General features: G+C 29.9%; 1 protein-coding gene and 2 long non-coding RNA genes across 17 annotated transcripts in view; 1 reads left to right on the top strand and 2 right to left on the bottom strand.

Annotated features, from left to right (window-relative positions):
* LOC126918090 (uncharacterized) overlaps nt 1-24,532 on the bottom strand; it is a 702,612-nt gene that overhangs the window by 248,684 nt on the left and 429,396 nt on the right. The window lies entirely within an intron of this gene.
* LOC126917565 (protein cycle) overlaps nt 1-24,532 on the top strand; it is a 366,148-nt gene that overhangs the window by 248,120 nt on the left and 93,496 nt on the right. For 7 of the 9 annotated variants that reach the window (XM_050724557.1, XM_050724635.1, XM_050724626.1 and 4 more), the window contains exon 2: nt 18,663-18,722. In XM_050724557.1, coding sequence (XP_050580514.1) covers nt 18,663-18,722 — 60 coding nt within the window. Of the gene's footprint in view, nt 1-960; nt 993-11,925; nt 11,965-18,662; nt 18,723-24,532 lie in introns of those variants that run through there. The other 2 variants (XM_050724586.1, XM_050724606.1) reach the window with 2 other exon arrangements.
* Nucleotides 8,920-10,246, bottom strand: LOC126918267 (uncharacterized). The gene is made up of 3 exons (XR_007711289.1): nt 10,132-10,246; nt 9,677-9,882; nt 8,920-9,601 (listed from the first exon to the last, which is right to left on the bottom strand). It is a non-coding gene; the product is annotated as an uncharacterized LOC126918267 (long non-coding RNA).

A 24,532-nucleotide genomic window follows, 5' to 3' on the forward strand; every position in this document is an offset into this window, starting at 1 on the left:
TCATCGTCTACGAGGCGCATAGCGCATATTGCTGCAGTTCTTTCACCCATTCGATTTTGTCGCACTATACACATATCCTATGATGAGTGCACTTGGACCTTATTTTACATGCAGAAATAAATAAAAAGAAATAGAATTCAGTTATTCGTTCCAGTTAGTTTTTAAAAAAGTTGAGTTTGGAATAAATGTTTGTAAATTTGAAATAAATACTTTACTGGAAGTTAATTATTCACTCTACTAATCATAAGTCATGGAGATCTTATTGTTAATCGTCTAGGATAAGTACCAATGGATATTGTAACTGCAAAATAAAATTAACACCTATTAATTGCATGTACAATACGCATTATACAATTTGAAAATTTTATTACAAAACTATTTTAAATGTACTATGACTCATGAACGGTAATGTACGTACAGATATATACTATGTATACTTGCCAAACTTTATTTGATTCTTTTGTGAACGATAGTTAAATGCAAGATATTTATTCTTGTTTCCAAGTTATTTTTGCATGTAGAATAATCTTTTACTTGGATATATTGTAACTTATCAATCTTCCGAGGCATATTATATATATTAATATTTATGCACGTATCAATAATCCTTTAAATCATAATCTCTGATCGATTTGCTGATCCGAACAAGAGCTGATGGTGGTGAACCGATCATCGTATATCAATAGGTAGATGAACTTGAAATGAATAGTTGGATGTTGATTAGTCTTAAACTAAAGTTTTAATAATGATGTATCATGATGTAAATGGTACAAAGCGAAAGGAGGTAAATTTACACGAAAAAGCAAATCAAGAATATAGAATACAATTTTTTCATATGACGCTTCGTTTTCGAGAAAATTGGCTTTGAAAAATTATTAAGTGTACTTAAACTTAGCCAATTACCGTTATTCTACACGCGAAAATAAGTCAAAAATGTAAAATAAAATTTTTCCTTTTCAGGCTCGCTTTCAAGAGGAGTTTGAACATGTTTGGTAAGAATTCGTCTGGTACATACACATAGTAAATTTTCAAATTTATTTCTTTGGGAAGAAAGTATCTTATGAAAAAACTTTATTCTACATTTTTGTCTTATTTTCAGGCGCAAGATCACCTTCTATCGATTATTTACTCTTGTTTAGTCCGGAATAAGCCAAGTTCAAGAATACTTGACAAATTTCCAAACTCGATTTTTTCGAACACGAAGCGTCATATGGAAAAATTTTGTTGTATATTCTTTACTCGCACTAGTTTGTTAATACTCTGCATATAGTTCAAGGTATACCAAATTTATTAGAATAATGTATACTTCACAATAGATATAGATATTACATAAATCAGAAACGCAAGAAAATTTTCATAATTTAAGAAAAGTAGGTCATCATAACGCTATAAATATCTCAATTTCTCTATATTGTAGAATATAAATAAAGGAGGAGATAGAAACGAAAAAAATAATAAGAAAATCCTTTGATTTCATTTACATAATGTGAAAATGTTAAAAAATGAATTCCATGGAAAATGATTAAAAAGAAATAACAAAGGTTATGTTGTATCAACATAAAGTTGATTCTTAATAGATTAATCAGACATTTAGTTTGGGTACTAACAAATTTATTTATGATAGATAGCATGTTATTTTACACATCAAAACGCAATTAGTTTAATAATAAAAGTTATTGTACGTTATACTTATTTAGATCTGTAGAATATAAGATTTCGTGGATTATGCAAATACATGAACAAAAATTCGTTTTATATGTTAATTCTTACATATTAAGAATAAGATGAAGCATCTTCGATTTGTATTAAATTGTTTTATTCTATTGTATCAGTCGTTATAAATCAATAATTTTAAAATATATCACAATATGTGTAATTGACTTCTGCAAGTAGAGCGAACTATTTATATCTTCCTTATGGTAGATTTATAAACTTGCATTTACTTTGATACTTTTTCGAAATTATCTTTCGTTTCTTAAAAAGTCTCACAGTGAAATTTATTTCAAATTTTTGGAATCAAAATTTGCTTGAGAAGAATCACACAAAATTTCTGATTTAAATGTCATTTTCATATTCTCTATTATTATATCTTCTCCCAAAAACTTTACTTACTACTTAATAATATAAAAATGTGACAATCATGTAAATAATAAAACTTTATTCGTAAATTATGTGTGTTCAATAGTATTAGCATATGTATAAATGTTTTGAAATATACTATCTGTGATTTAACTCCTTTCCTCAAGACCATCTAAATGAGGAAGTTCCGTTTGCATTTAATTTAACAGCGAGATTCTTTTTAGAAAAATTCTAATTCGATTTTTTCATTGTTTACTGATACATACCAATAATCCATTACGTGGATAATTAGCGTTATTTCTATTCTTCCGCGATTATAATACACACTGACTAGTTACATAATTTAAATCTAAGGAACGAACATTTATTCCCGAGCGACTTTTCTCGTTAGCATGATTTTTCGACGGTAAGATTAATCTGTCGATCACTTTTAACACAGCAATAGGAAGGGCTCTTTCATTAATGACGAAGCCTGCAGGAGAGAAAGTAGGAACTAGCAGTAGTTTACTACCGCATGTGGTTTGCTTTTGTTGTACAGGCATACTAAACAACTGACCTTCCTTTTCAAGAAACTAGTAGACACACCCGTGCACCTAAACATAATCATAAATATGTTTGTCATGCTTGTCATACACGTTAGCCACTTGTATTCTACGTTAGACCTTATTCATCCGTTTTTATTTGATAGGCAAATAAAGTCTCATTGTGTAAAAATCCATTTGTGTAATCGAAATAATTTTTGCTCTTACGTATTATAAATGATTTCATAAAGTGATTACTATCATAATTCATTGTATTCAATGCTTATTTGATTAAATTTTGTAAGAGAAATTTACTTTCATAAAATTGTTGTAAAAGTTGAAAAATTTTAATAAGTTTGAAAAGTATCTATCTTTTTCTAATTTAATTGTTCTTTAAAACACATATAGCATTTCTGAATCTGCAAATTTTTGAATGAATGAATGAAAAATAAGTGAATCGCAGTGAACTTACCTTTAATACATCCGCTTATGCAAGAAAAATACCAATCGTTCTAAAGAAAAACTTAGAAGTGATTTCATAGTACTACGAAGCAATTGATATTTATGTGTATGAACCATCGTTTTCAAACGTTTTCTTCTTGCTTCGTCATTTTCAAATTACGTTAGACTAATGGATCGTGGAAAGATTCGAGCGAGTAGATCCATTTGTCTTTTTAATGCGACGCGATAATTTCCAATTTAAAGCATTAAAAAAAAAAAAATCACCTTGTTCGGTGCAAATTATGCGAATTACGAGGAATAGTTTCTTCTTAGCGGAAACTGTTAGCCGTGATCGCTTGTTAATAAATATATATCAATATACCCGGTCACCAGTGCTTCGTACACACTTTAAACATTACGTAACACATCTTGCGTGTTTTGCGGTGCGCATTACCTCATATCAAAGCAATTCTCGAGCACAGCACGGTCATTTTCCCACCGTAGATACCCTTCCCTCTTGGTTCAAATGTGCGTGAACTTGTTTCCGTTATAGAAAAGACACTTTACAGAAAAATCACTATTTCCTTCTTTCTTACTTTTTACGACACGTAGATAGGATACGCAGAACACTGCCCGTACTACTCAACATGCAATTAATTCTATTTGCAATTGTAATTAACTCGTAACATTTACAAAACGAGACTCGATCACCCTCCAGTTATCTTTAGAAATACTTTGCCTTTAAATTCCTTATTATTTCCTGTAAGCAGGCAATATTAAACAGATGAAAGAATTTTCTGTTGCTTTAAGTATTTATATTTATATTATCCAGATTCATATTAAACGATTAAAAATTCCTGTTGCGTTCGTAGATAATGTTGACAATGCTGCTCATAGATTCCCTTAAAAACCCGTAAACAATGTAATTATTTAGTATTTAAGAAATCACTAAATACCATTTACTCATTAACAGCAGCCCTTGTCTCTTGTAAGATATTATTAATCGTTATAATATATCTCTTGTAAAGTATAGCATCATTATTTGTTTTGCAGTTTCATATCGAGATGAATGAATTTGTTATGAATTCGTTATGAACGTATTATTACATTTCCATTTCATTATATAATAAATCATAAAGGATCGTAAAAATTCTCAATATTGAAGGGTTTAATTGTGATATTTTTCTAAAAAATATAAATGTTAATGTCGTTACCACCCTTTGGCTATAAAATTGCTAGTATTTCCTACTATAACCGTTTTCGATTAACTGTTCAGAAAAAAAAGATTTGCTATGTTCGTATTATGTACCGCATTAAATTGAAATTCAGGAGAAAATATACCCTTGGTAAGACAATGTTGCGGGCAAACATAGGGTTCTTTCCGATATTCGCCACGACTCACGAAACGATCTATAGATCCCAACTTGCTTGCAGTATTTACGTAACGCAATATAGGCCATGCACAAATCGGGAGGGAGGGGGAAGTGAATCATCGATTACACTTGCTAGGCTGCAACATGGGCGATGGCTTCCTCGTTAAACCTTGAATAAGTAATCTGCCCCTGAGGTGATACTCTGCACAGAAAATCATTTAATACCCGAACTTTCTCCAACGGTACGAAGATTTTCACTTTTTCAAATTGTCTGTAAAACTCGCAAATTAGCTTATGATTTTCAAATATTTTCATTTTTCTAAAATTCTTGTCAAATTTTTAGCTATGTTTACTTCGACAAAAGTTTTGTATTAATTTAATGATAAATATAGTTAAAAAATGAAGTTGTGAATAATTTCTTAAATATTTCTTTAAAAAATCTAACAATATCTTAAAAATTATTATTCCTTAATTTTCGTGTTCGTAGAAAAATTTGTTTTCCATTATTGAGCGAATATCAAGTATACAAAAGAACGTTGCATCATCGCTTGTTGTTTGCAATTATATGTTGGATTGGAAATTTGATCTTTTACCTCATAATATCACCTTATAGTTGCTCGTTGATTCTCAGCTTTATTGATCAATGATTAAATTGCAACTTCATATTAATGCTGTAATGCAGACCAATTAAGATATCGTGTTTCTGAACAATTCAAGAAAATGAATCAACTGATAGAAATGAAACGCGTTAGTTTGTCATTAGTAAATTAATCTTTTTTACACTAACGATTAGAATTAATTATATTATATTTAAATATTTACGCTTTTACATACAATTTAATATTTTTATAAATCCATTCAAATGGACAATTTTTTTATTAAATATTACTTGGATTTGTATTATGAAAATATGAAAGAGGAGAAAAAAGAAATTATTATAAATTTAAGTACATATAATTTGTGCTATACTAAGAGATAGTTTTTTTAAGTTATTGAAGAATACAAGTATAAAATATAATTTATTAGGAATATTGTGATTAAGGATAGGAAGAATAAGATTGGAATTGCATGAAAACTCAATCTCGAACAAAATCAACGATTACACACAAATTATTTGTAATATTTGTCGCCTAAAATTAACAACTACATCTCCATGGTTTTTACTAGTTTCTGCATTTAAATCTTGTTGTTCGACGATATGAATGACACCTCTCGACCTTTTTTACCCTGATGTGTTATATTAAGTGATACTTAACGCACTTATATTTTCTCATGTACATTCGGGAAATGTGACCTAATTTCTTATATGCGTTGATTTATATTTCTCGAACATTCAGATGAGTCGTTCGGGAAATTTTATAAATCACTGTTACGTGTACATTTTAAAGGAACATGCGTATCCGAACATATTCTAATAAAATATTTCTAACAATTGGTAACGTATAATTTATTTCACTATTAATTTATGTTTAAAGGAATAATATACATTACATTTTTTTCAGAAATAGTTTTCAATTTCTTTTCTCGTAAGAAATAGTTTTGCTATTATTATAGTTGTAGTTTTTATAATAACTATATTTTTTAGAATGAATAAATCTTGGGTTATAGGTTTCTGAGTGGAAGTTATATGTCTTTTGCACACATATTTAATTTTTGGGAAAATAAAGCATAGAAGCGTAAAATCCGTAACAGAGATAAGTTGCAGTAATTTACCATATATAATATATTTGCATATTATCACGCAAAATTGCCTACATTAACTGCATTGGAAAGACATGATTCTGAACATCATTTACAATATAGTTTATAATGTAGTTATACGTGTATTTTTTACATTTTTAGCGGCTTTATTGCCACATTAGATGCATGTATGTTGATGAAATTTAAATAGGAAGACACATCTTTCACACTAGCACCTTAATTATGTGTTGCTTAAGCTTGTATCATTACTATACAATCTGTGTTACTTAATCTTATCTCATTCCAAGAACTTAGATTTTGCAATTCCTTCTTCAGTTCTAATGCAAAGAAATAATATATTCTCCAATATTTCTCATCTACATTACTTTCAATCATGAGAATCAATAGTATACAATTATACTGTCAAACTTATCTTTTACATAATTCAAAGAATGTACATACATTTTAATACATATCGAAAATAAAATCGAAGAAAAATAAAACAGTATAATACTCGACACTTTTATGAATTAATTCTTCACAGCGGATTAATCTGAAAGAAAGGGGCAAGAATAATTCAATTAAGAGCAAGGCTGTTATGATTAAATATCAATGAACATTCAAAAGAAGAAATTGTCCATTATTTGAATAGAAGAAGCACGAATCATAAAAAAATAAATAATTTAATTTTTGATATAGCACTTATTTTCCAAGAATGAAGCAAACATACGTTAGATCATCTAAAAGGACTTACTTATCTAATTTTCAAGCGAAGTAATTTAACTTTAATGCAATTTTCGAATCTTTTCGAATTACATATCGATAAATATTTCTTTTTATTTTCCTGAAACTAAAGAAATTTTCTAATGGTACAAAAATGGGATGTGGTTAAAAATAAGAAAAGCAATGTAGGAGGGTTAAATATGAAGCATAAAAGCGCTAAATGGTAAATTCTAAAAGCAACACCTTAAGAACCAGCAGCACGCGTGCTGTCCATACACTGTACGGAGCGTCGATCCGCCACAAGAATTCCGGAATGTTTTGACCCGGTGTGCATGTTTCGACAGCAGTATGACCCAGTCAAGATCGCCAACGGCGAATCCAGCTAAGCAGAAATTGCTACAGTACATAGATTCGAAAAGGTCAAAGCATTTGAAATGCAAATAGCATTTCTCCTGCAAGGAAATATAATACCGGTCGGTGATTGCAGAGACACGAGTCCAGTTGGCTAGCGTAACATCATTTTATGTTTGATAATTATTTGCATCCCGCGGCTTAGAATATCAAGTTAAATTCCAAAACCATTGGCCGAGTCACGTCTCAACGCATGTTGCATTCACTACCGGCTTCACTTTCTCTACGATATGGCTCACCGTAGTCGATACGTAGGTATCTACGTTCGCTTTGAATTCTTACGATTTTGTACCGCTGACCGATATTCCTTCCATAATATATCAAACGAATTCTTATTTGAACGATCTTGAAATACACGAAGGTAATTGGATAATATTATATTTAATTGTAAGAAAAATTTATAGCGTGTACGATAGTTAATTTGTTTTATTACACTCTAAATGTTATATATTCATTTGACATTGAAGAGAATTATTATGTAGCTTTGGAAAATACTACGTACTACTTTTAGTTGAATATCAAACGCACCAATTAGTCTGATTTTTAAACAAGAACAATCTTATATTTTAAGGAAGAACAGAGAAAAATTGTTTGATATTTATCAGTTTGTTTCATTTGCTTCATCATATTTATATTCCAATTTTTGCATTAATTTACTTTATATCTTATGACAATATTTTGAATAATTTAATCAATTACTGAAATTTATATTTGAATATAAACTTATCAGGTAATTTTCATCTTCGTGTGATCGATCTTGATGTATGTAATGATTGGATAATATTTATGAATTTAAATAAAAATGTATTCGATACGCATTCGTCTGAAAAATGTGTGCATTACTACAACAGAGTCCAGTGTGAGTCTGATATTCTTAAATTTTTGCTCTTCTCTAATAACGGAACCCTAAAATAAAAACTACGAATTTAGAAAAAGGATGTCGAAGAATATAAATATTTTTCACAGAGGAAAATATTAATATTTTAATCTGTGTTGAAGAAAGATGGTTATCTTTTTTGTAGTTTTTATTTGTTTATGTATTGAGTCTTATACCTATTACAACTTGTTTACAATTTGTATTTGTATTTGTATTTGTTTAAATTAAATCTTAATTCATTAATATATATAATATAATATAAAGTATGTAGTTTGGTTCCTTTATATATCCAAGCAGGAAGCTGTCGGTTTCATGGTTTTCTTAATAAAGATCGCCAGTTCCCATATTTGTTTCTCGGTTTTTACTATTATTATTTTTGTTCATTTCTTATTTCTGAATATGATTTGGTCTGATTTCTGTATACATTCCTACATGTTACATTTATTACATTATACAATATACTTTCTATTATGGTTTGTTGTAATTGCCGTTTCCTATTTCTTGTAATGAGTTCGTATTTCAGTATCCAAATTGCTGTAGTTTAACCGTAGCTGGGTGACTCAGTTTCTCTTTTTCTTTGATGTTTTATTGTCCATCGCCTTCAGTTTGTGCCAGAATTTTCTCGGTAATGGAAAAATAGTACATACAGGTATGTTTAATATAGGATTGTAGTTTAGTGATTATAGTCTAGGAATATAATCTTATATAGAAATGTGAAAAGATTGCTATGCCAATGAGCTAACTTTATGTGGAAAAACAATATGCACTGCGATGTAAATTATACATTTTGGAATATACTTTTAAAAGTTGTGATTATGTTTAAACCCAATACGTAAGATTGTATCTTGACTATAGATTTTAGAGTACCAATTGATTTTCAAGTATTATAGATAAAGTCGTTTCTGTATCACACTGCGAGTCAATAATTGCCAAATGTTAATCCAACATAACTCGTGTATATTTTAATGAAGATTTTAATAATGAATATTATAATAATGAATATTTTAATAATATTCTGCATTTACGTATTGTAAGATAATTTTCGAAGCAATAAGAAGATACTAAATTACACTTTCCATTTTTTACAGAAGAGCAATTATAAAGTTCACTACGTTCAATTAATTCCATGTTATCGTTTTATTGGTCTATGATGAAATATTTTTAAGTATTTTTTTAAGTATGACATAAGCATAGTTTTTAGTTATAAAAATATTACTTGCCGGAATGCTAAAAAGTTGTTTGTCTTAATAGCTGTATACTATGTCTTATGACTATAAAACAACTTAACAACTTCCAGTTTTTACGTTATACACTGAAATAAAAGAACGGTAGAAAACTAGTTTATTTTCGTTGCATAACTATAGAACTATCGCAACAGTTTGAACTCATTGATCATTAACACTATAAAATAAAATTGTAACAATAATTTCTATAAGTTTAACTATTCCATTCTTCTTCTAATCAAATTTTGTCGTGTTGTATCGTGTAGGTTGTATCTGTATGAGAATTGAAAATTTTAGGATGGTTTTGTAGTTATAACACAGTGTATATTTGGTTTCTGCAAAACTTACTTAATTACATCTCTGGACGCAACAGGATCTTTTCATTCTTAGCTCTTTTATATCAAAATATCTCCTTTTAGTCATGAAGCGATATTAAAATAAAATGAACAAAAATGTATTTATTGTGCTTTCTTTTTGACATTCATATAAAGATCACGCGAGAAAGCTAATAAATCTATTTTCGTCAATTTTCTGATTTTTATATCCCTCGGTAGCTAAAAACAAGTATTTTAATACAAAATAGTTGAAAAAGAATATAATCTAATAGATTAGAATACGTATGGCTCTTGGAAATAGATGATAAATTTAATGTTAAGTAATAAAGAAAATTTCTTACATTGTCTTGCAATAAATAATAACAAATTAATTTAATTATTAGATTAATATAGCACGATTAATATTAATGTGGATAACTAATTTTATTACTATTTTTTGAATGTTCAGAGTGTGACAAAGATACATACATATTTAATCCCAAAATCAAATAGAAACATCATTTTGTTGTGTACTTGGTTGGAATTTTCAAATTGCTGTTCTTTATAAAAGACTTATTACGTTTCTTCCCTGTGATTTCCTACTGAAAGAAATATTCTCGCTTACATAAATACTTGTACGTATCATACGTGTATATATATATATATTACAAAATGTATACATTGATTTGCAACTTCTTGTCGCAAGATATCGTAAGCTTGTGCAACAGCGTCGAAAAAGCGAGTCATACAATGACAAGAAGGAAGAAACGATCGTAGAAACAATGCATTCCGTTGGAATGGTGATCGATCGTGCGTTCTCGCGGAAGTCGATTCTTGTGTCGCGTGTGTAAAACGGTTCGAAAGATAAACGAAGTCCAATTGCCGTGAAGGAAGCTTCGCAAATATTTAAAACGGCCTTGCATGTGCCAATTCCTGCAAGTTTTACGTCATAGGTCAAGCACATAGGGGACACTGAAAGCGAGTCGCACTATCGGTGCACCGTGCTTCGAGTTCATTACGTAATGGCGCATTGATAAGGAAATAAGTTAGTCGCCTTGACATTGCCGGATCGTAAATACGATACAGTTGTTCTTACTGAAGATTCTTGCATCGTTGTTTCAATAAGCGTGAGCGCGACTTGTAGAGTCTAACACGAGTAACAACAGCGCTGTGATCCTTCGGACATTCCTGCATGGCCGTCGCGAGTCTATTTCCTGACAAAATGTAAATTCTCGCCAACCGGTTGTCATTGATATTCCTGGACTAATTGTTTCATTAATTGAAATGCGTAGTTTACGTAATTATTAATCGTATTTATAATGATTATGATAATTATTAGAGACAAGCCTCTTTCCGTGAATGAGAAAATCGGAGAATGCGTACTTAAAAACCAGAGAAACTCGTTGAAAACCGCGATATATTTAAGTTAATCAAAGAATTTATTATGTAATAGTGTTAACGTGAACCACAAGCCGGTGCAGTGATCATGTACAGAAGTTACGATGATTTTATAATAGCCAAATAGATTGACCGTATTATATCATAGAAATACGCATGACTTGTACACGTAACAGCTTGATCGGTTCTGTTGATTACGTTGCATTACATTGTATGCATATGCCTATGTGTTTGCACGTGTATGCAAGACCTTATTAGGTTCTACCTAGATATTACGTTGAGGAATTTGTTCCTTCATCGAAAATGTCGAAATTCTTGTTGCAGCGTCACGTGAAACTCGTTTCCGATATCGTGCAATTTATATTTGAAATAGCACTAGATTAGAATACGTGTAAAGCATAATAATTATTAATATGCTAGTCAAAATATAACTTTAGAATTATTCATTTACAAAGCATTATTATTTTGTAAGATATTTAATATTTTGAAAACTATACATGCCTAAATACATATGTAATACATATGTTTGTTTAATATTATACGTCATAGATAATTTTATTATCTATTATTTATAATTATTACTTAATGTTCTTGTTGCAAATTATACTATTTATATTGCAAAGTTATGCCAGAATCGAATATTTCTATAAATTAACTGCAGTGTTTATTAAGTGTTTATTAAGAAAATTCTTAGAACTACAACAACTTTTGTGCTATCTTCGTTTACGAGTGATAAGTATACCAATAACGCCTAATACTCTTTCGACAGTGACCTAACAATGTAAAGATCCGCACGCTATAACTGCTGGCTTGTGAATACTACAATAGGTTCGGAAACTCGAGGATACAGATGTTCAAAAGCGGACGAAGTGGTGCATTATAAGAAAAGATTCTAACGACCCTTCATTGGCACCTGACACTCTTGTATGTTTGCACAAATATAATTCTACCGTAAATATAATAAATTGAGTATTTAGGTCGAGTCAATTCAATTTTCTGCAATTATGACAGCATAGTAACGCAACGACTTTCTGACAGTTTATCTTTAATACGTGTATTAATTAGATGACTCAAATTATCTTCCTTATATTTACTTATTTACATTAACAAATCATATTAATATTTATCTTTTCAATAAAAACGAATGATAATATATAATAATACGTTTTCAAGAATATTAATTCTAAGTTAATATATGAAGGTTGGAAGAGAGAAAAGATCATAAGTCAATTTTCCTATTTTTACAAGGAAATATACTAAATTTTAAAGTTGTTTCCCTGTAAAAATGGGAAATTTGACTTATGATCCTCTTCTGATTGCCAGTATCAAAATTTTCCTTTTATTTGATTTTAAAGCGCCTTTCAAGATTATATAACATGCGTCACAATATATGGGAATATTGAAAATATTAAACTATAGTGGTGTTAATATTATACCGTAAGATTTCGTGAATTTATCAGCTATTTGTAAAAGTCTCACACTTTTTTACCTAACAAGCTTTTTTCGTTTTCTCACAGTCCATAATCTGTTTTCTAATCATAAACTAAGAAAAAAATCAACAAAAAATTATTTATCAGTACATTGCGACAAAGAAGAATCTGAGGAAGGAAGAAAAAGAAAAAGGTGATATAAAAAGAGCAAATATTTATGTCGTATAGCTACACTTAATGATTGGCAATCTTTGTAATTGCTTTTCTTAATACAACTTTTTCAAATAAAACATACCCTTCTTTTTCTAACAAATTACAGTAACTTAAAAATGTTCCATAATGGACAAAATGTTCCATAATGGATAATAAGAACTTCTATGGAAACAAAATTTTTCAAAGATTAATAATATAGAAAATACATACCTTGATATATTTAATGTGCAATCACATTTTTTAATAAAACTTTTTTTGTAAAAAAAAAGAGTTATTTTGAGCTAACAGTGAACTTAATAAACTCGTACAAAACAAACTTTTTCCTATGAAATTGTGTTGGTCCATCCAACAGAAATTCTGCGATATACATGTTGTATCGCTTAATTTGGGACGCACGTATGAGGCAGAAAATGTTTGATAAAGAGGCGCGCGCAAGAAATAACTTGCGCAAAATATTTCCGCCGGAAGCCTGTTTTGCTTTCCCATCCTCTTTCCCGGTCTCGATGTTCTATATCACCATTGTTTAGTGAACGAAAGGGCCGTTTTTATGACTCGCCAATGCGACGATAGGGGATGTCGTCGACAAGACATAATCTGTCAAGCGCAGGCTTGATGACGTTTATATAATCACGTGGTTAAACGTACTGTTGTCAGTACTCTTACGTAACTGGAATTCAGCAGCATTCTCCGGAAAAGCACGAAAATGTGTGCTATGAACATGCAGTATTATTTTGTTACTTGCGCGTGTTTGTTTCTGCGCTATACACATGTGTATACAAATATATTGCATTAAACCTTTTATATCCAGAAATCGAAACCTTGAATTCCAAAACAGAGCAAATCCACCGATCCAACATCTCCAGAAAGTCACTTTCTTTTTATTTGCTTTCTTCAATTCATTATTGACCTTCTTAAGTTTTCTCACAAGCATTTTTTATGTTCATTGTCTAAGTTACATAATCACCTTCTGTATAAAAAGGTTTGCAAAATCGTAAAAAAGATTCTATGTTGTTTTGGAAATCATGAAGTAATTTATTTTACATTATACCTAACAAAAAGAGTTTATTAGATTTAATCACCATCCCAAATTTCACTCACGGTGCTATTCTTGGCAGGTTTCCCAATGTATTCGGTATATTTCTGTATTAAAGTTTCGAATTATGGATAATGATTTAGATCCACCGATGATAAATACTTTATCTCGTGACATTTTGCAATTTTTAGTGCATATTGGTTCACTATTGTTAACTTGCATTACGGATCGAACATTGATATTGGATCTTTCTTTAAATTGAAACAAGTACATGATTAAAAACTACCTAAAGAAGAAGTGAAATTTTTCTGTTATTTTAATATAGTAAGCTAAATAATCTGAAAATAGATAGAACAATAATATACATATAATGAGGCAAAGTTCCTTGAATCAGCGAAGCTTCAACATTTTAAAATTCCACCTTGAGCTTTGTATAAAATAACATGACTCGTTGTAGATTATTAGACATCATTAATCATTAACATAATAACGAGAGTAAGGAAATATCGTGTACTTTGGGTCTAGCAAGAGAAAATATCAATAACAGAAAGATGATTCGAGTAACTCTATGGTAGCTAGGGAACATTACAATAACAACTAATACAATAAGCAACAAAATAACTGGCAGAAATAAGATGATATACACGTTACTAAATTATGATAATTGAAACTGGAGATATTAACATTAGTTAAATAAGCTTCTTTTCTTTTAATGAATGGAAGTTATATTTTCATAGAAAACTGCGACCATCGAGTTATCAATGTATACGATTAATAACAAGTTAAATAGTCTGTTTTCGAGTATATCGCACTATAATTATCGCTATTATCTATTATCTATTATCGCTCAACTGCTAGATGAGTTACTTTACCTTGACTTAGAGAACCTACTTAACAAGTAGATTTGTATTTTTTTTAGAACATGTAGCTTTAAATGTAATATTGTTGCAAATTTTTATGTGATCCCTTCGTCAAAGAGTAACAATGAATACATACAACTACGTGAGCGTAAAAGACATTCTTATTTACTATTTCACAACTCGTTCACTGTATTGTAATAAGAAACGTGGATTTTTTACGTTTCGTGTCATCTACATTTAAGACCAAGTTTGATTAGGTCACGTTACAGAAAACATATATAATATCGTCAAAAGTACGATAATCGATAGTTTCTTTTACGTAGTTGAAGTTCATTATAGTCTTAAATAATAATTTCAATGTAATATGCAGACATGCCAGTAACGTTAAATAATCTGTTGTATGTTATTTATAATGTCTTGCGAAAATATTTGAATACTTGCTGTTAAAATCTTCTATGTACATATATATATATATATATATATATATATATATATATATATATATATATATATATTATGTGTTTTATTATATTATGTGTAATATATTATATATATATTATATAAAACATTTGAAAATTCGGCTAATACTGTAATGAAATAGAACTATTATAATTATATTGACAAAATTTGCAAGCAATCTGATAATGTATTTGGAAATTACAAGATATTTATTGCAAACGCCAATATATACTTAATGAAATCAGAATGCAGCAGAATTAGAACAGCCATCCTAAAGATGTAAATGGTTCCACTGCGTGATATACGTATACTTACACTAAATATCTTTTAATTTCTATGTATATTCTCGTATTTCTTTCAAACTTTATCAACGTAATCATAATAGCTTTTTTCTTTTTCTTATCATTCTAATTAAAATTTACGTTTCATTTGCAAAAGACATTCCGCAAATTGGTTTGGCCTATTGTAAATAACAGCATATAGGTATTTTTCCATTGTTTCGTACCTTCAAATATCTCGTTTACGAGCAAATATAAGTAACTGTAGGATAAGTGAAACTATTCAACTATTAATGATAGTTGAATCACTCGAATTGTTTTTACGTAGTCTTTTCAAGATAGATGTACTGTATAAACCAAGTGTCAGATTATTTGGCTGGCTTTCTATTCGTTGTTTATATAAGGTGTTAAGAAAAAGAATCTAAGAATTTAAAAATTCGTAGTATTCGCCAAGAAGAGCAAACAAATGTTGAATCAACATAGGTCTTACGATCAATCCTTTGAAAAGTAAAATCGATTATTACGAACTTTCGATTTTGTCATGAGTGAGTTTCTTCATTGAACGTAAACAAAGAGATCGACTCAGAAGTACGTTAGCTTAAGGTTATTAGCACAAATTATTATTAATACGGATAGAGATTACTTCATACATGCAAACTAAGTAGAAATCTTCTTCCTTATAGTATTCGACATGTTTTCCTTCTATCGCAACGCAAAACTCATATCTACGTATTATAGGTCGTTTGTGTTGACAACTTTGAGCTAACGTACTTTTGAATCAATCTTTTTGTTTACGTTCAACGAGGAAACTCGTTCAAGAAACAAGCTTTACGACATCGAATGTTCATAGATGATTTGAAGTAGGTTAATTGGACATCTTTTGCTCCTCCTAATCAGTACAATAAGTCCTTAAAGTCTTGGGCTCTTTTCTTAACACCCTGTATTTATTGTCGAGGCGTGTGATTGTTGGCAAAGGATTCCCATAATCATAGTAGTTTGTTTCATTACAATTTTAATCAAATTTCAATACATTTTATCAGGTCTGTAAGTATGAAACCGGAATTTGCCTATAGATGGTCATAGCTGATAATTTAGTTATCACTAAACTGCGTCATTGATGCCAAAAGTCTTTGTTGACATCTCAAAAACATTTTCGACTCAGAACAATACAAGTTTCATACAACAGCATAGTTTTAATAGCGTTGAACATGTCGAATTTTGTGCCTGGAAACTACGATTTGCGGACAGCATTGATTTTCTGTTACCATTTGAAGAAAATTGCTGCAGAATCGCATCGAATGCTTGTCAAAGCTTACGGTGAGCATGCTCTTGGTAAATCACAGTGCTTTGAGTGATTTAAAAAATTCAGAAGTGGCAATTTTGACGTGAGGAACAAAGAACGTGGATCAGAAAGGTGTGATCTATTATGAGCTGTTAAAACCTGGCGAAACCGTTAATACTGAGCGCTACCGACAACAAATGATCGATTTGAATCAAGCTTTGCGTGAAAAACAACTAGAATATAAAAAAAGGCAACACAAAGTAATTTTGCTTCATGATAATGCACCATTTCATACAGCAAAACCGGTGAAGGAAACGATTGAAGGGTTCAGTTGGGAAATACTTTCGCACGCGGCTTACTCACCAGACTTGGCTCCGTCCGATTACTATTTATTTGCATCGATGGGACACGCACTTTCTGACCAGCACTTCACTTCTTACGAAAATGTACGAAAATGGCTCGATGACTGGTTTGCCTTAAAAGAGCGACAGTTTTTTTGGCGTGGCATCCACCAATTGCCAGACAGGTGGGAAAAATGTATAGCTAGTGATGGGCAATACTTCGAATAAAATATTTTTAATCATTTTCATACAATAAATGTGTATTTTCTATACAAAAATTCCGGTTTTATATTTACATACCTGGTATATACATGCATAATACCTACATTTATAAGAAATATTTACAAGTCCCAGAATACTTTTGCAAGCTACATTGTTCGTGTACGATTTGATCGTATTCCTTTTCAATACTTATGGTAGTTGAAGAAGTTAGTAATTTATTTCCTTATTGATTGGTCACCTCGCAGGTGTTCTTAATTTGACGTCCTGCGCGTTTAAAGATGAGAATCGTTCGTCGTGTTTCGTTTACGTCTGAGCAAACAATTCGGAGCGTAATTAACAAGTTATCGAGCCAATTATAAAAACGTACAATTGCCTGAAGGAAGGTGATCCTCTAATTTGACTTACGATCCTTTTGCCAACGTTATGAATGTCGGCGCTTCGTAAATATTAATTTTATTTTCTTTATTAGTAATTGTCAATTCATATTATGCATATAAAATATTTGTTATTAATCTACTAACGATTAAATGGTAAAACAACGCTTTATAATTTATCGAAAGATATTAAATGAAGTAATAAATCGGAGACACTGAAAAAGGACTTCAACAATGTAAAAAATGAAGTTCATCATAGTGTTGAACATTTTTCCAGAATTCAGAAAATTATAGTATGTATGCGAAGGAAGGAATAATGGTGAAAAAAACATTTAACAAGTTCTTGGAATTTTCTCTTTCATAACGATATTGTTGGAAAACAAAATGTAAACTTGTTGGCAAAAATTGCAACTAAAATGTTGCATAAATACGACATTGATACTTCATAAATCAGTAAAAAATGAAAATGAAAGTCTTATTATTTTTTTATATAGCACATGAATAATTATTGCGATGTCAATCAGACAACAATTCTATTTGCGATATATATTATATCTATTGCGATAGATATTATATCTATTAAGTAATTTCATTTATGATTTGTATTTTGTTTGTATCGTATATTTTATTTAACGATAGTGTAGTCTTCCGAAGTACCACGAGTCTACTTAAATCAGGTTATTTATAAACTGAAAAACATACGTAATATGAGCCATTCTCATGGAACGATATGTCATTCCTTGCAATTTAATTGCTGTCTAACACATATTTTGTGTTCCAACGCCACATCGTGTATACTGGACGTAATATTAGGCTTCTTTTGCGAAATTTATTTAACGTTCACGTTTCTGGGACGAGTCTCAAATTTTCTACACATCGACAAATTCGATAGAGGGTTTGAAATAGTACTTACAAGTTTCTGTTATAATCAAACGTATCCTTTTTTTCACACGCAATAAATCGACTAACGTTTCTTTAACAAGGAAAATGACAATGAAATACGATTATGTCCTGATAATGTTCTTTGAAAAAATTATTATTAAAAAATTTAGGAGAAGTTTGGAAACTTATTTATGTACGTTCTTAAAATATTTTGTAAATTGTGGTATAATCAAACATTTTATTTGCAGATAATTGGGCCATGCAGCCAAATGAAGGGCCAAGTGGAACTGCTCGAAGTAGATTTGAGGGTATGGTTACTTTTCTCCATAATTTTAAGCTAATACATAGATATATTGAGTTTTAATTTATATTTTAACAAATTACCAATTTCGTCAATTAAAAGAAATAGAGAACTATATATATCATATATAGATAAATAGATAGATATAGAGAGAGTGAAAGAGAGAGAGAGAGAGAGAGAGAGAGAGAGAGAGAGAGAGAGAGAGAGAGAGAGAGAGAGAGAGAGAGCTATCACATTACCAGAAATAAGTCTGGTACATATATCAACATTTTCTAGTATTTATCTTGTGCGATATTTGCTATTATTATTAATTCTCTGATTGATCTTTTAATTGCCCGATTTTCCTTCTTTTATTACTTATATAGTTTTCAAAATATTCTTAATAGATTGATTTATCATAACGTCGTAAATGTTAACTTATTACACTCCGTTTTATTACTTATTTGATTTTTTAAATACTTCCGAATAGATTAATTTCGAATATTAGTCATAACTTATTACACGCTTTTTAAAATAAATATGAAATAATACACATTGTCATATTATATTACTCATATGCGATTGTTTGTATATGTATATACAATTGATTTTACACAGAAATACGTCGAAATAATTATATGCATTATATACACATATTAATGTAATAAATCACGTGACTTTCTGTTACATAATATAAATACACAGTCAAGATTGACTGTATTAATACAGGAAAGAATTTGTAAATAATGAAATACAAATTATTAGAATTAAAATTAAGAAAATAGTAAAAGGATAGATGCGTCGAGAGTTTCGAATTATAGTAGGTAGTTACAGCTCAATACTTATTCGTTATATGAGCATAATCAAGGGACGAAAGAATATGTTTTCACAGGCTGCAGCTTTTTCCGGAAAAATATTGAGTTACACAAGATTGACCAGTGTTATCTTACCAATCAACGGAAAGAACTGATTTCCGGAATCTCTGGTCACTCAGGAATCGGAGAAAATAATTGATACCTTGATGTGCTGCTAGTAACTAAAGAATACTGAGTGAATAAATCTAATAGATTTTATCCGAGTAGAGATCATTAATTTCACTATGTAAAATAACTTGATAGACGAAACTTGACTCCCATAATCTTTAATAGTAAGTTAATTATAGAAAATGGAAATAATCGTAAATCAACATATAGAAATTTAGATTAATTTAGGTATTATAAAACTTTGAAAAAATAATTTGAAATGTCTGCCTACTTATCATAAAATTACTATATCTGTAGGACAAGAAAGAATAGCAGATTAATTACTATGAGAACACGATCAATTGCCAACTTGATAATATGAACTACCTGTTGGCAATATAACGGAATTTTTAATGTCACTTACAATATACAACAAAATTTAGTTACATGCCTCATAATTAAATAATCCAGCTTGCAGGGTAGGGTAGCTATGCCTATGGCTTACAACAGTACCATTTAAGGTTTCAGAATTAAGAATATATAATAAATATATACTATATAAAATAGTCACGGTACCTATTCATATCTCTAATTTGAACAACTGATATTTTTTTACAATACAAATTTGAAATTTCTAATCAATGAAAGCCAGTCAACGAGCATTCTCATTGCTAAGAATTTTGAATTTCGTATTATAAAAAGTTATGAATCGTTCAGGATCGATGATTTGGTGGTAGCAATACTTTTCAGAATGACTTACTGTGCATACGTACATATGCGAAATTCATAATCTTCGATATTAATCATCAATTATTTACATATTACATACGAATATATCACGCACCGTTTTAAAACTCTAGGGCATAATTGAATTAAGATTCTTACCAAATTTCACAAATTACGAATTACTGTCGTTAGTAAAAATTTGTGCATGACATGTTAACAGGTTTTATAATATAAAATGACATTTTGCACGCCAATTTTATAAATCATAAATTATCCCCTTATTTTATTCGACGAAACGTGATAAAATTGTAAGAAAGAGATATTAATGATAGGCAAACTATGATGCAGATAAAATCTCTGTGGCATAAACCATCTTAAAAATTTGAAAACGCGACAAATTCTTCAACGAGAGATCGCACTTGCTGCAATTTTTCCCTGTAAACTATAAACTAACCAGCGCGGCGCCCGATCCGCGTTTGTCACATTTGAGGATTATTCCCGAGCGAAATATTTCAGTTCGAAAATTTACGGCCGCCGGTAAGCCGATGAGGCCCGTTAACAAAGGTTAAAGATCGTTGTTTGAAATACATTGTTTCACGGCGAATAATTGGATAAGCATGATGCACGAGGGAGAGAGAGAGAGTGAAAGAGATAGAGAGAGAGGAAGAGAGAAACAGAAAGGCAACAGCGTGCGAAATCAGCGTAAATTAATCGAGGATGATCTCCGGTTACTGAAAAATCACGCTAATGAGTATGTAGGGCCGATTTAGAGAAGGGGTCGAGGAAGGTCTCTGTGGTCACTTCAAACGTCGATGTCGATCATAAATTGGGGGCTGATACGATGGGGACGATGACAATTACCGTTGCGTTACAAACAGATCGGTACATACGGACCGACGTTCGAGCTTAATTCGTGTAATTAGCACTAATTAATACAATATACTCAGCTCTCACAAGATCTTAGCATTGATCAGGGATCAAGGGATCAAGAGATCATTTTGTAGATGCTACACATCATCAGTCTTTGCTGATTAAAATACAATGGGTCATGAAAGTTTTCGAATACTTACTATAAAGGATTTTTATAAATATTTTGCATCCGTTCTACGAAACTTTGGGAAATGTCATTAGTACTGCAATGAGATACGATTTTATTGTAATTATATTAACAAAATTTGAAACTAAGCTGAAAATTCATATATGTACTAAACGTTACGATGAAAAATATTCATATGTGATACTACTTACTTGTATTTATATTTATATTAATATAACTTACATTTATTATTTGTTATAATCTTTTTTCAGGGGTTCATGATGTATCATACTCATATTTATACTGCATATGACTGGCGTACGAAAATGTTTGAACACATAACATGGCAAATTTTTATAAATGCCACATGTGCATTATACACGAAACTTTTTAAAATTTCAATAACATGAATTCAGGTTACGATTATCATAATTACATTCACGAAACCTGAAATGAATCTAAAGATGTATGTAAAAATTGTATGTAGAATCAACATAAATCGAAGCATGAATAACCATTGTAAGCACGTGCTAAATGTTAAATATGATCTCACTGAATATTGAGGTTTATTAATACCATATAATAAATAATTGACCGTTTAAATATTTTTAATCTCTACAAAATATGTACTTGTAGTATCTACGTACGTTTCCAGATTTGTTTGAAACTTTACCAATATAATCTCATTTCAATGTTAATGTTTCAAGATGTTTCGCATAACACAATAATATATATATTCATAAAAGATATCTACAAGTGTCTGAATACATTCGTGAATCGTTGTATTTAAATACTGAAATTCTAATATATATTGCGTATTTTATATTTATTCGATATGCATTAAAACGTTCTTTCATAATGTTATTTGGTCATGTAATAATCGTATCATTAACTATTAGTGTGCGAAATAATCAATTTTAAGCTGAAAAATTGAAGGAAACTATTTTTATTTCTGTATAATGCCATATGATTTAAAAGTTACATAACTACCGATCTATATATTTTTAATATTATTTTGTATCCTTTTTACTATTTTATTTTGTTTTATCATCGTACTATGTACTGTTTTGTCAACAAGCAATTCATCGTTATTAATACTTGATTTTCCTATTAAAGCGAATAACTATAACTGACTCTCTTAGAACAGAATTCTTTTGCACTATGAGAAAAATTATTCTTTTATTGATTATTAATCATAGGAACATATTCCTTCTGATGTTTCTATAAAAATGATATCATGCAGTAAAATTAAAATCTAGTTTTACTGGAAACGAATATATTTATCGTTTAATTAATTATTGATTTACTCAAGTGCTATGTTACAAATAAATAATATCAAGCGTAACAAGGCGAATGGTTATTTATTTATTGGGAATTTATTTATTTATTTATTTATTTATTAGGAAATTTTTGGTCGTATACATATCGTGGGAATTTTCAAGTCGACGAAGAAAAATCCAATTCCTCTGAAGATTAATTTACATTCCTAACGTTGTGTTAATATAATTTACTTTAATATGACTAGAAACTGTGGAATATAACAAAGAGTGATTTTATAGTATACATATTTGCTGTGACCCGATTGAATATCGACAATACCACGATTCTTACAAAATAATAAGAGAAACTTTTTTCATAAAACATCCACGCTCCCTCCCGTAGTATCTTTCGAGTTGTTCCTGTTTACGAAGTCTGTACAAGAAGTCCGCAAACGTCATTCGGCATCTTCTTCATTGTATAAGGACTGCTACGATGAGTTGCATGTAGCTGCATTTTTAAATCGAGCAAATAGTATTTTGTGCACGCATACATATGTATATACAGAGAAAGAATTAAATTTTTCATTAATAATGTGAACATAATCGAAAACACAGGAATGAAAAATGTTAGATATCTTTTTGGATACGTGTCGATATTTATTATGACTTCGCTGTTGCGTTACTTTTCCGTGAAATTCATGCGTATTTATTGATTCGATTGATATGCTCGATGAATAATGGTTTCTTTTACTCTCATATTGAATCCTGTACACACACGCAATGTGGGTATACTGGTATTAGCGTCTGGCCTGAACAATTCACATTTTGTTGGCTTCCTGTGATAGATATTGGGAAGAAATTCCTTAAAATGCACATTTTAAAGGTGATAATACCAGACAAACTGTCATACAAAAGTCATATCAAACGATGTAAGTAGTACACGTGTTACAAATATCGAATGAGTTAGTTATCTCGACGAGAAAATTTTAAAAAATTATTGAAATACATGCACTATATTTTTTTCTAATATTTTCATTGAAACATCATTGCGATCTTCATAAAATTGCGAACTATATTATTTGGTTAATTCATAATGTTAATATTCAATAAATTTATATAATAGATTTAATACGAATATTCTGTTTATATATTTAATATGATTATTCTGTTTATATCCTGATCCAATTTTAGTTTAGCTTTCAATTAGCTGGCTGTAGTGTAAATCAAGTCAATGCTATTTTTCATACAATATTGTACCTTCACTATTTTATATTTTATATATCAATATATTGTTTCAAAACGTGAAAATGTATGTCGGTAGGAAGTAAAATTATGACTCGATTAGCCATGAGACTAAAAGGATGATACTTTTAAAAACTGATGTATATAACTAAATTCTGAAAATCTTACTATAAAAAATTGCTATGATTTTCAATCATATTCTTCTCAGTGTTCCATATTACAATGTTTCTGAATTTCTTCTTTAATGTAATAGAGGCTGACATTGTTATTTTTACATAATCTCAACATTTAGTTTTGGGAACTAGGAAATCACCAAAATATTTTCTTAAATATCTCTTTAAATTAATCTTTATTCGCCATAATATGTATCCTTCTCCTTTTTATATTTTGTTCATTTGCTTATTAAATATATTTTACAAAATTTTCTAACTATTGTAAATTTCCTCTGTTTGATTCAATTAATTATAGCGTCTTTACACTCATTTGATTTCAATACTGGATTACCCGGCGCTTCTCTCCAATAGAAGTAACCCTCGCGTTACCTTATTGGAAATTTTCCAATGACCCCTTATACCTTTAAGGGGAAGAAATTCGCAGGGTTGGGACCCTGATT

Source organism: Bombus affinis, chromosome 1, assembly GCF_024516045.1.
Source record: "Bombus affinis isolate iyBomAffi1 chromosome 1, iyBomAffi1.2, whole genome shotgun sequence".
In the NCBI taxonomy this organism is placed as follows: domain Eukaryota; kingdom Metazoa; phylum Arthropoda; class Insecta; order Hymenoptera; family Apidae; genus Bombus; species Bombus affinis.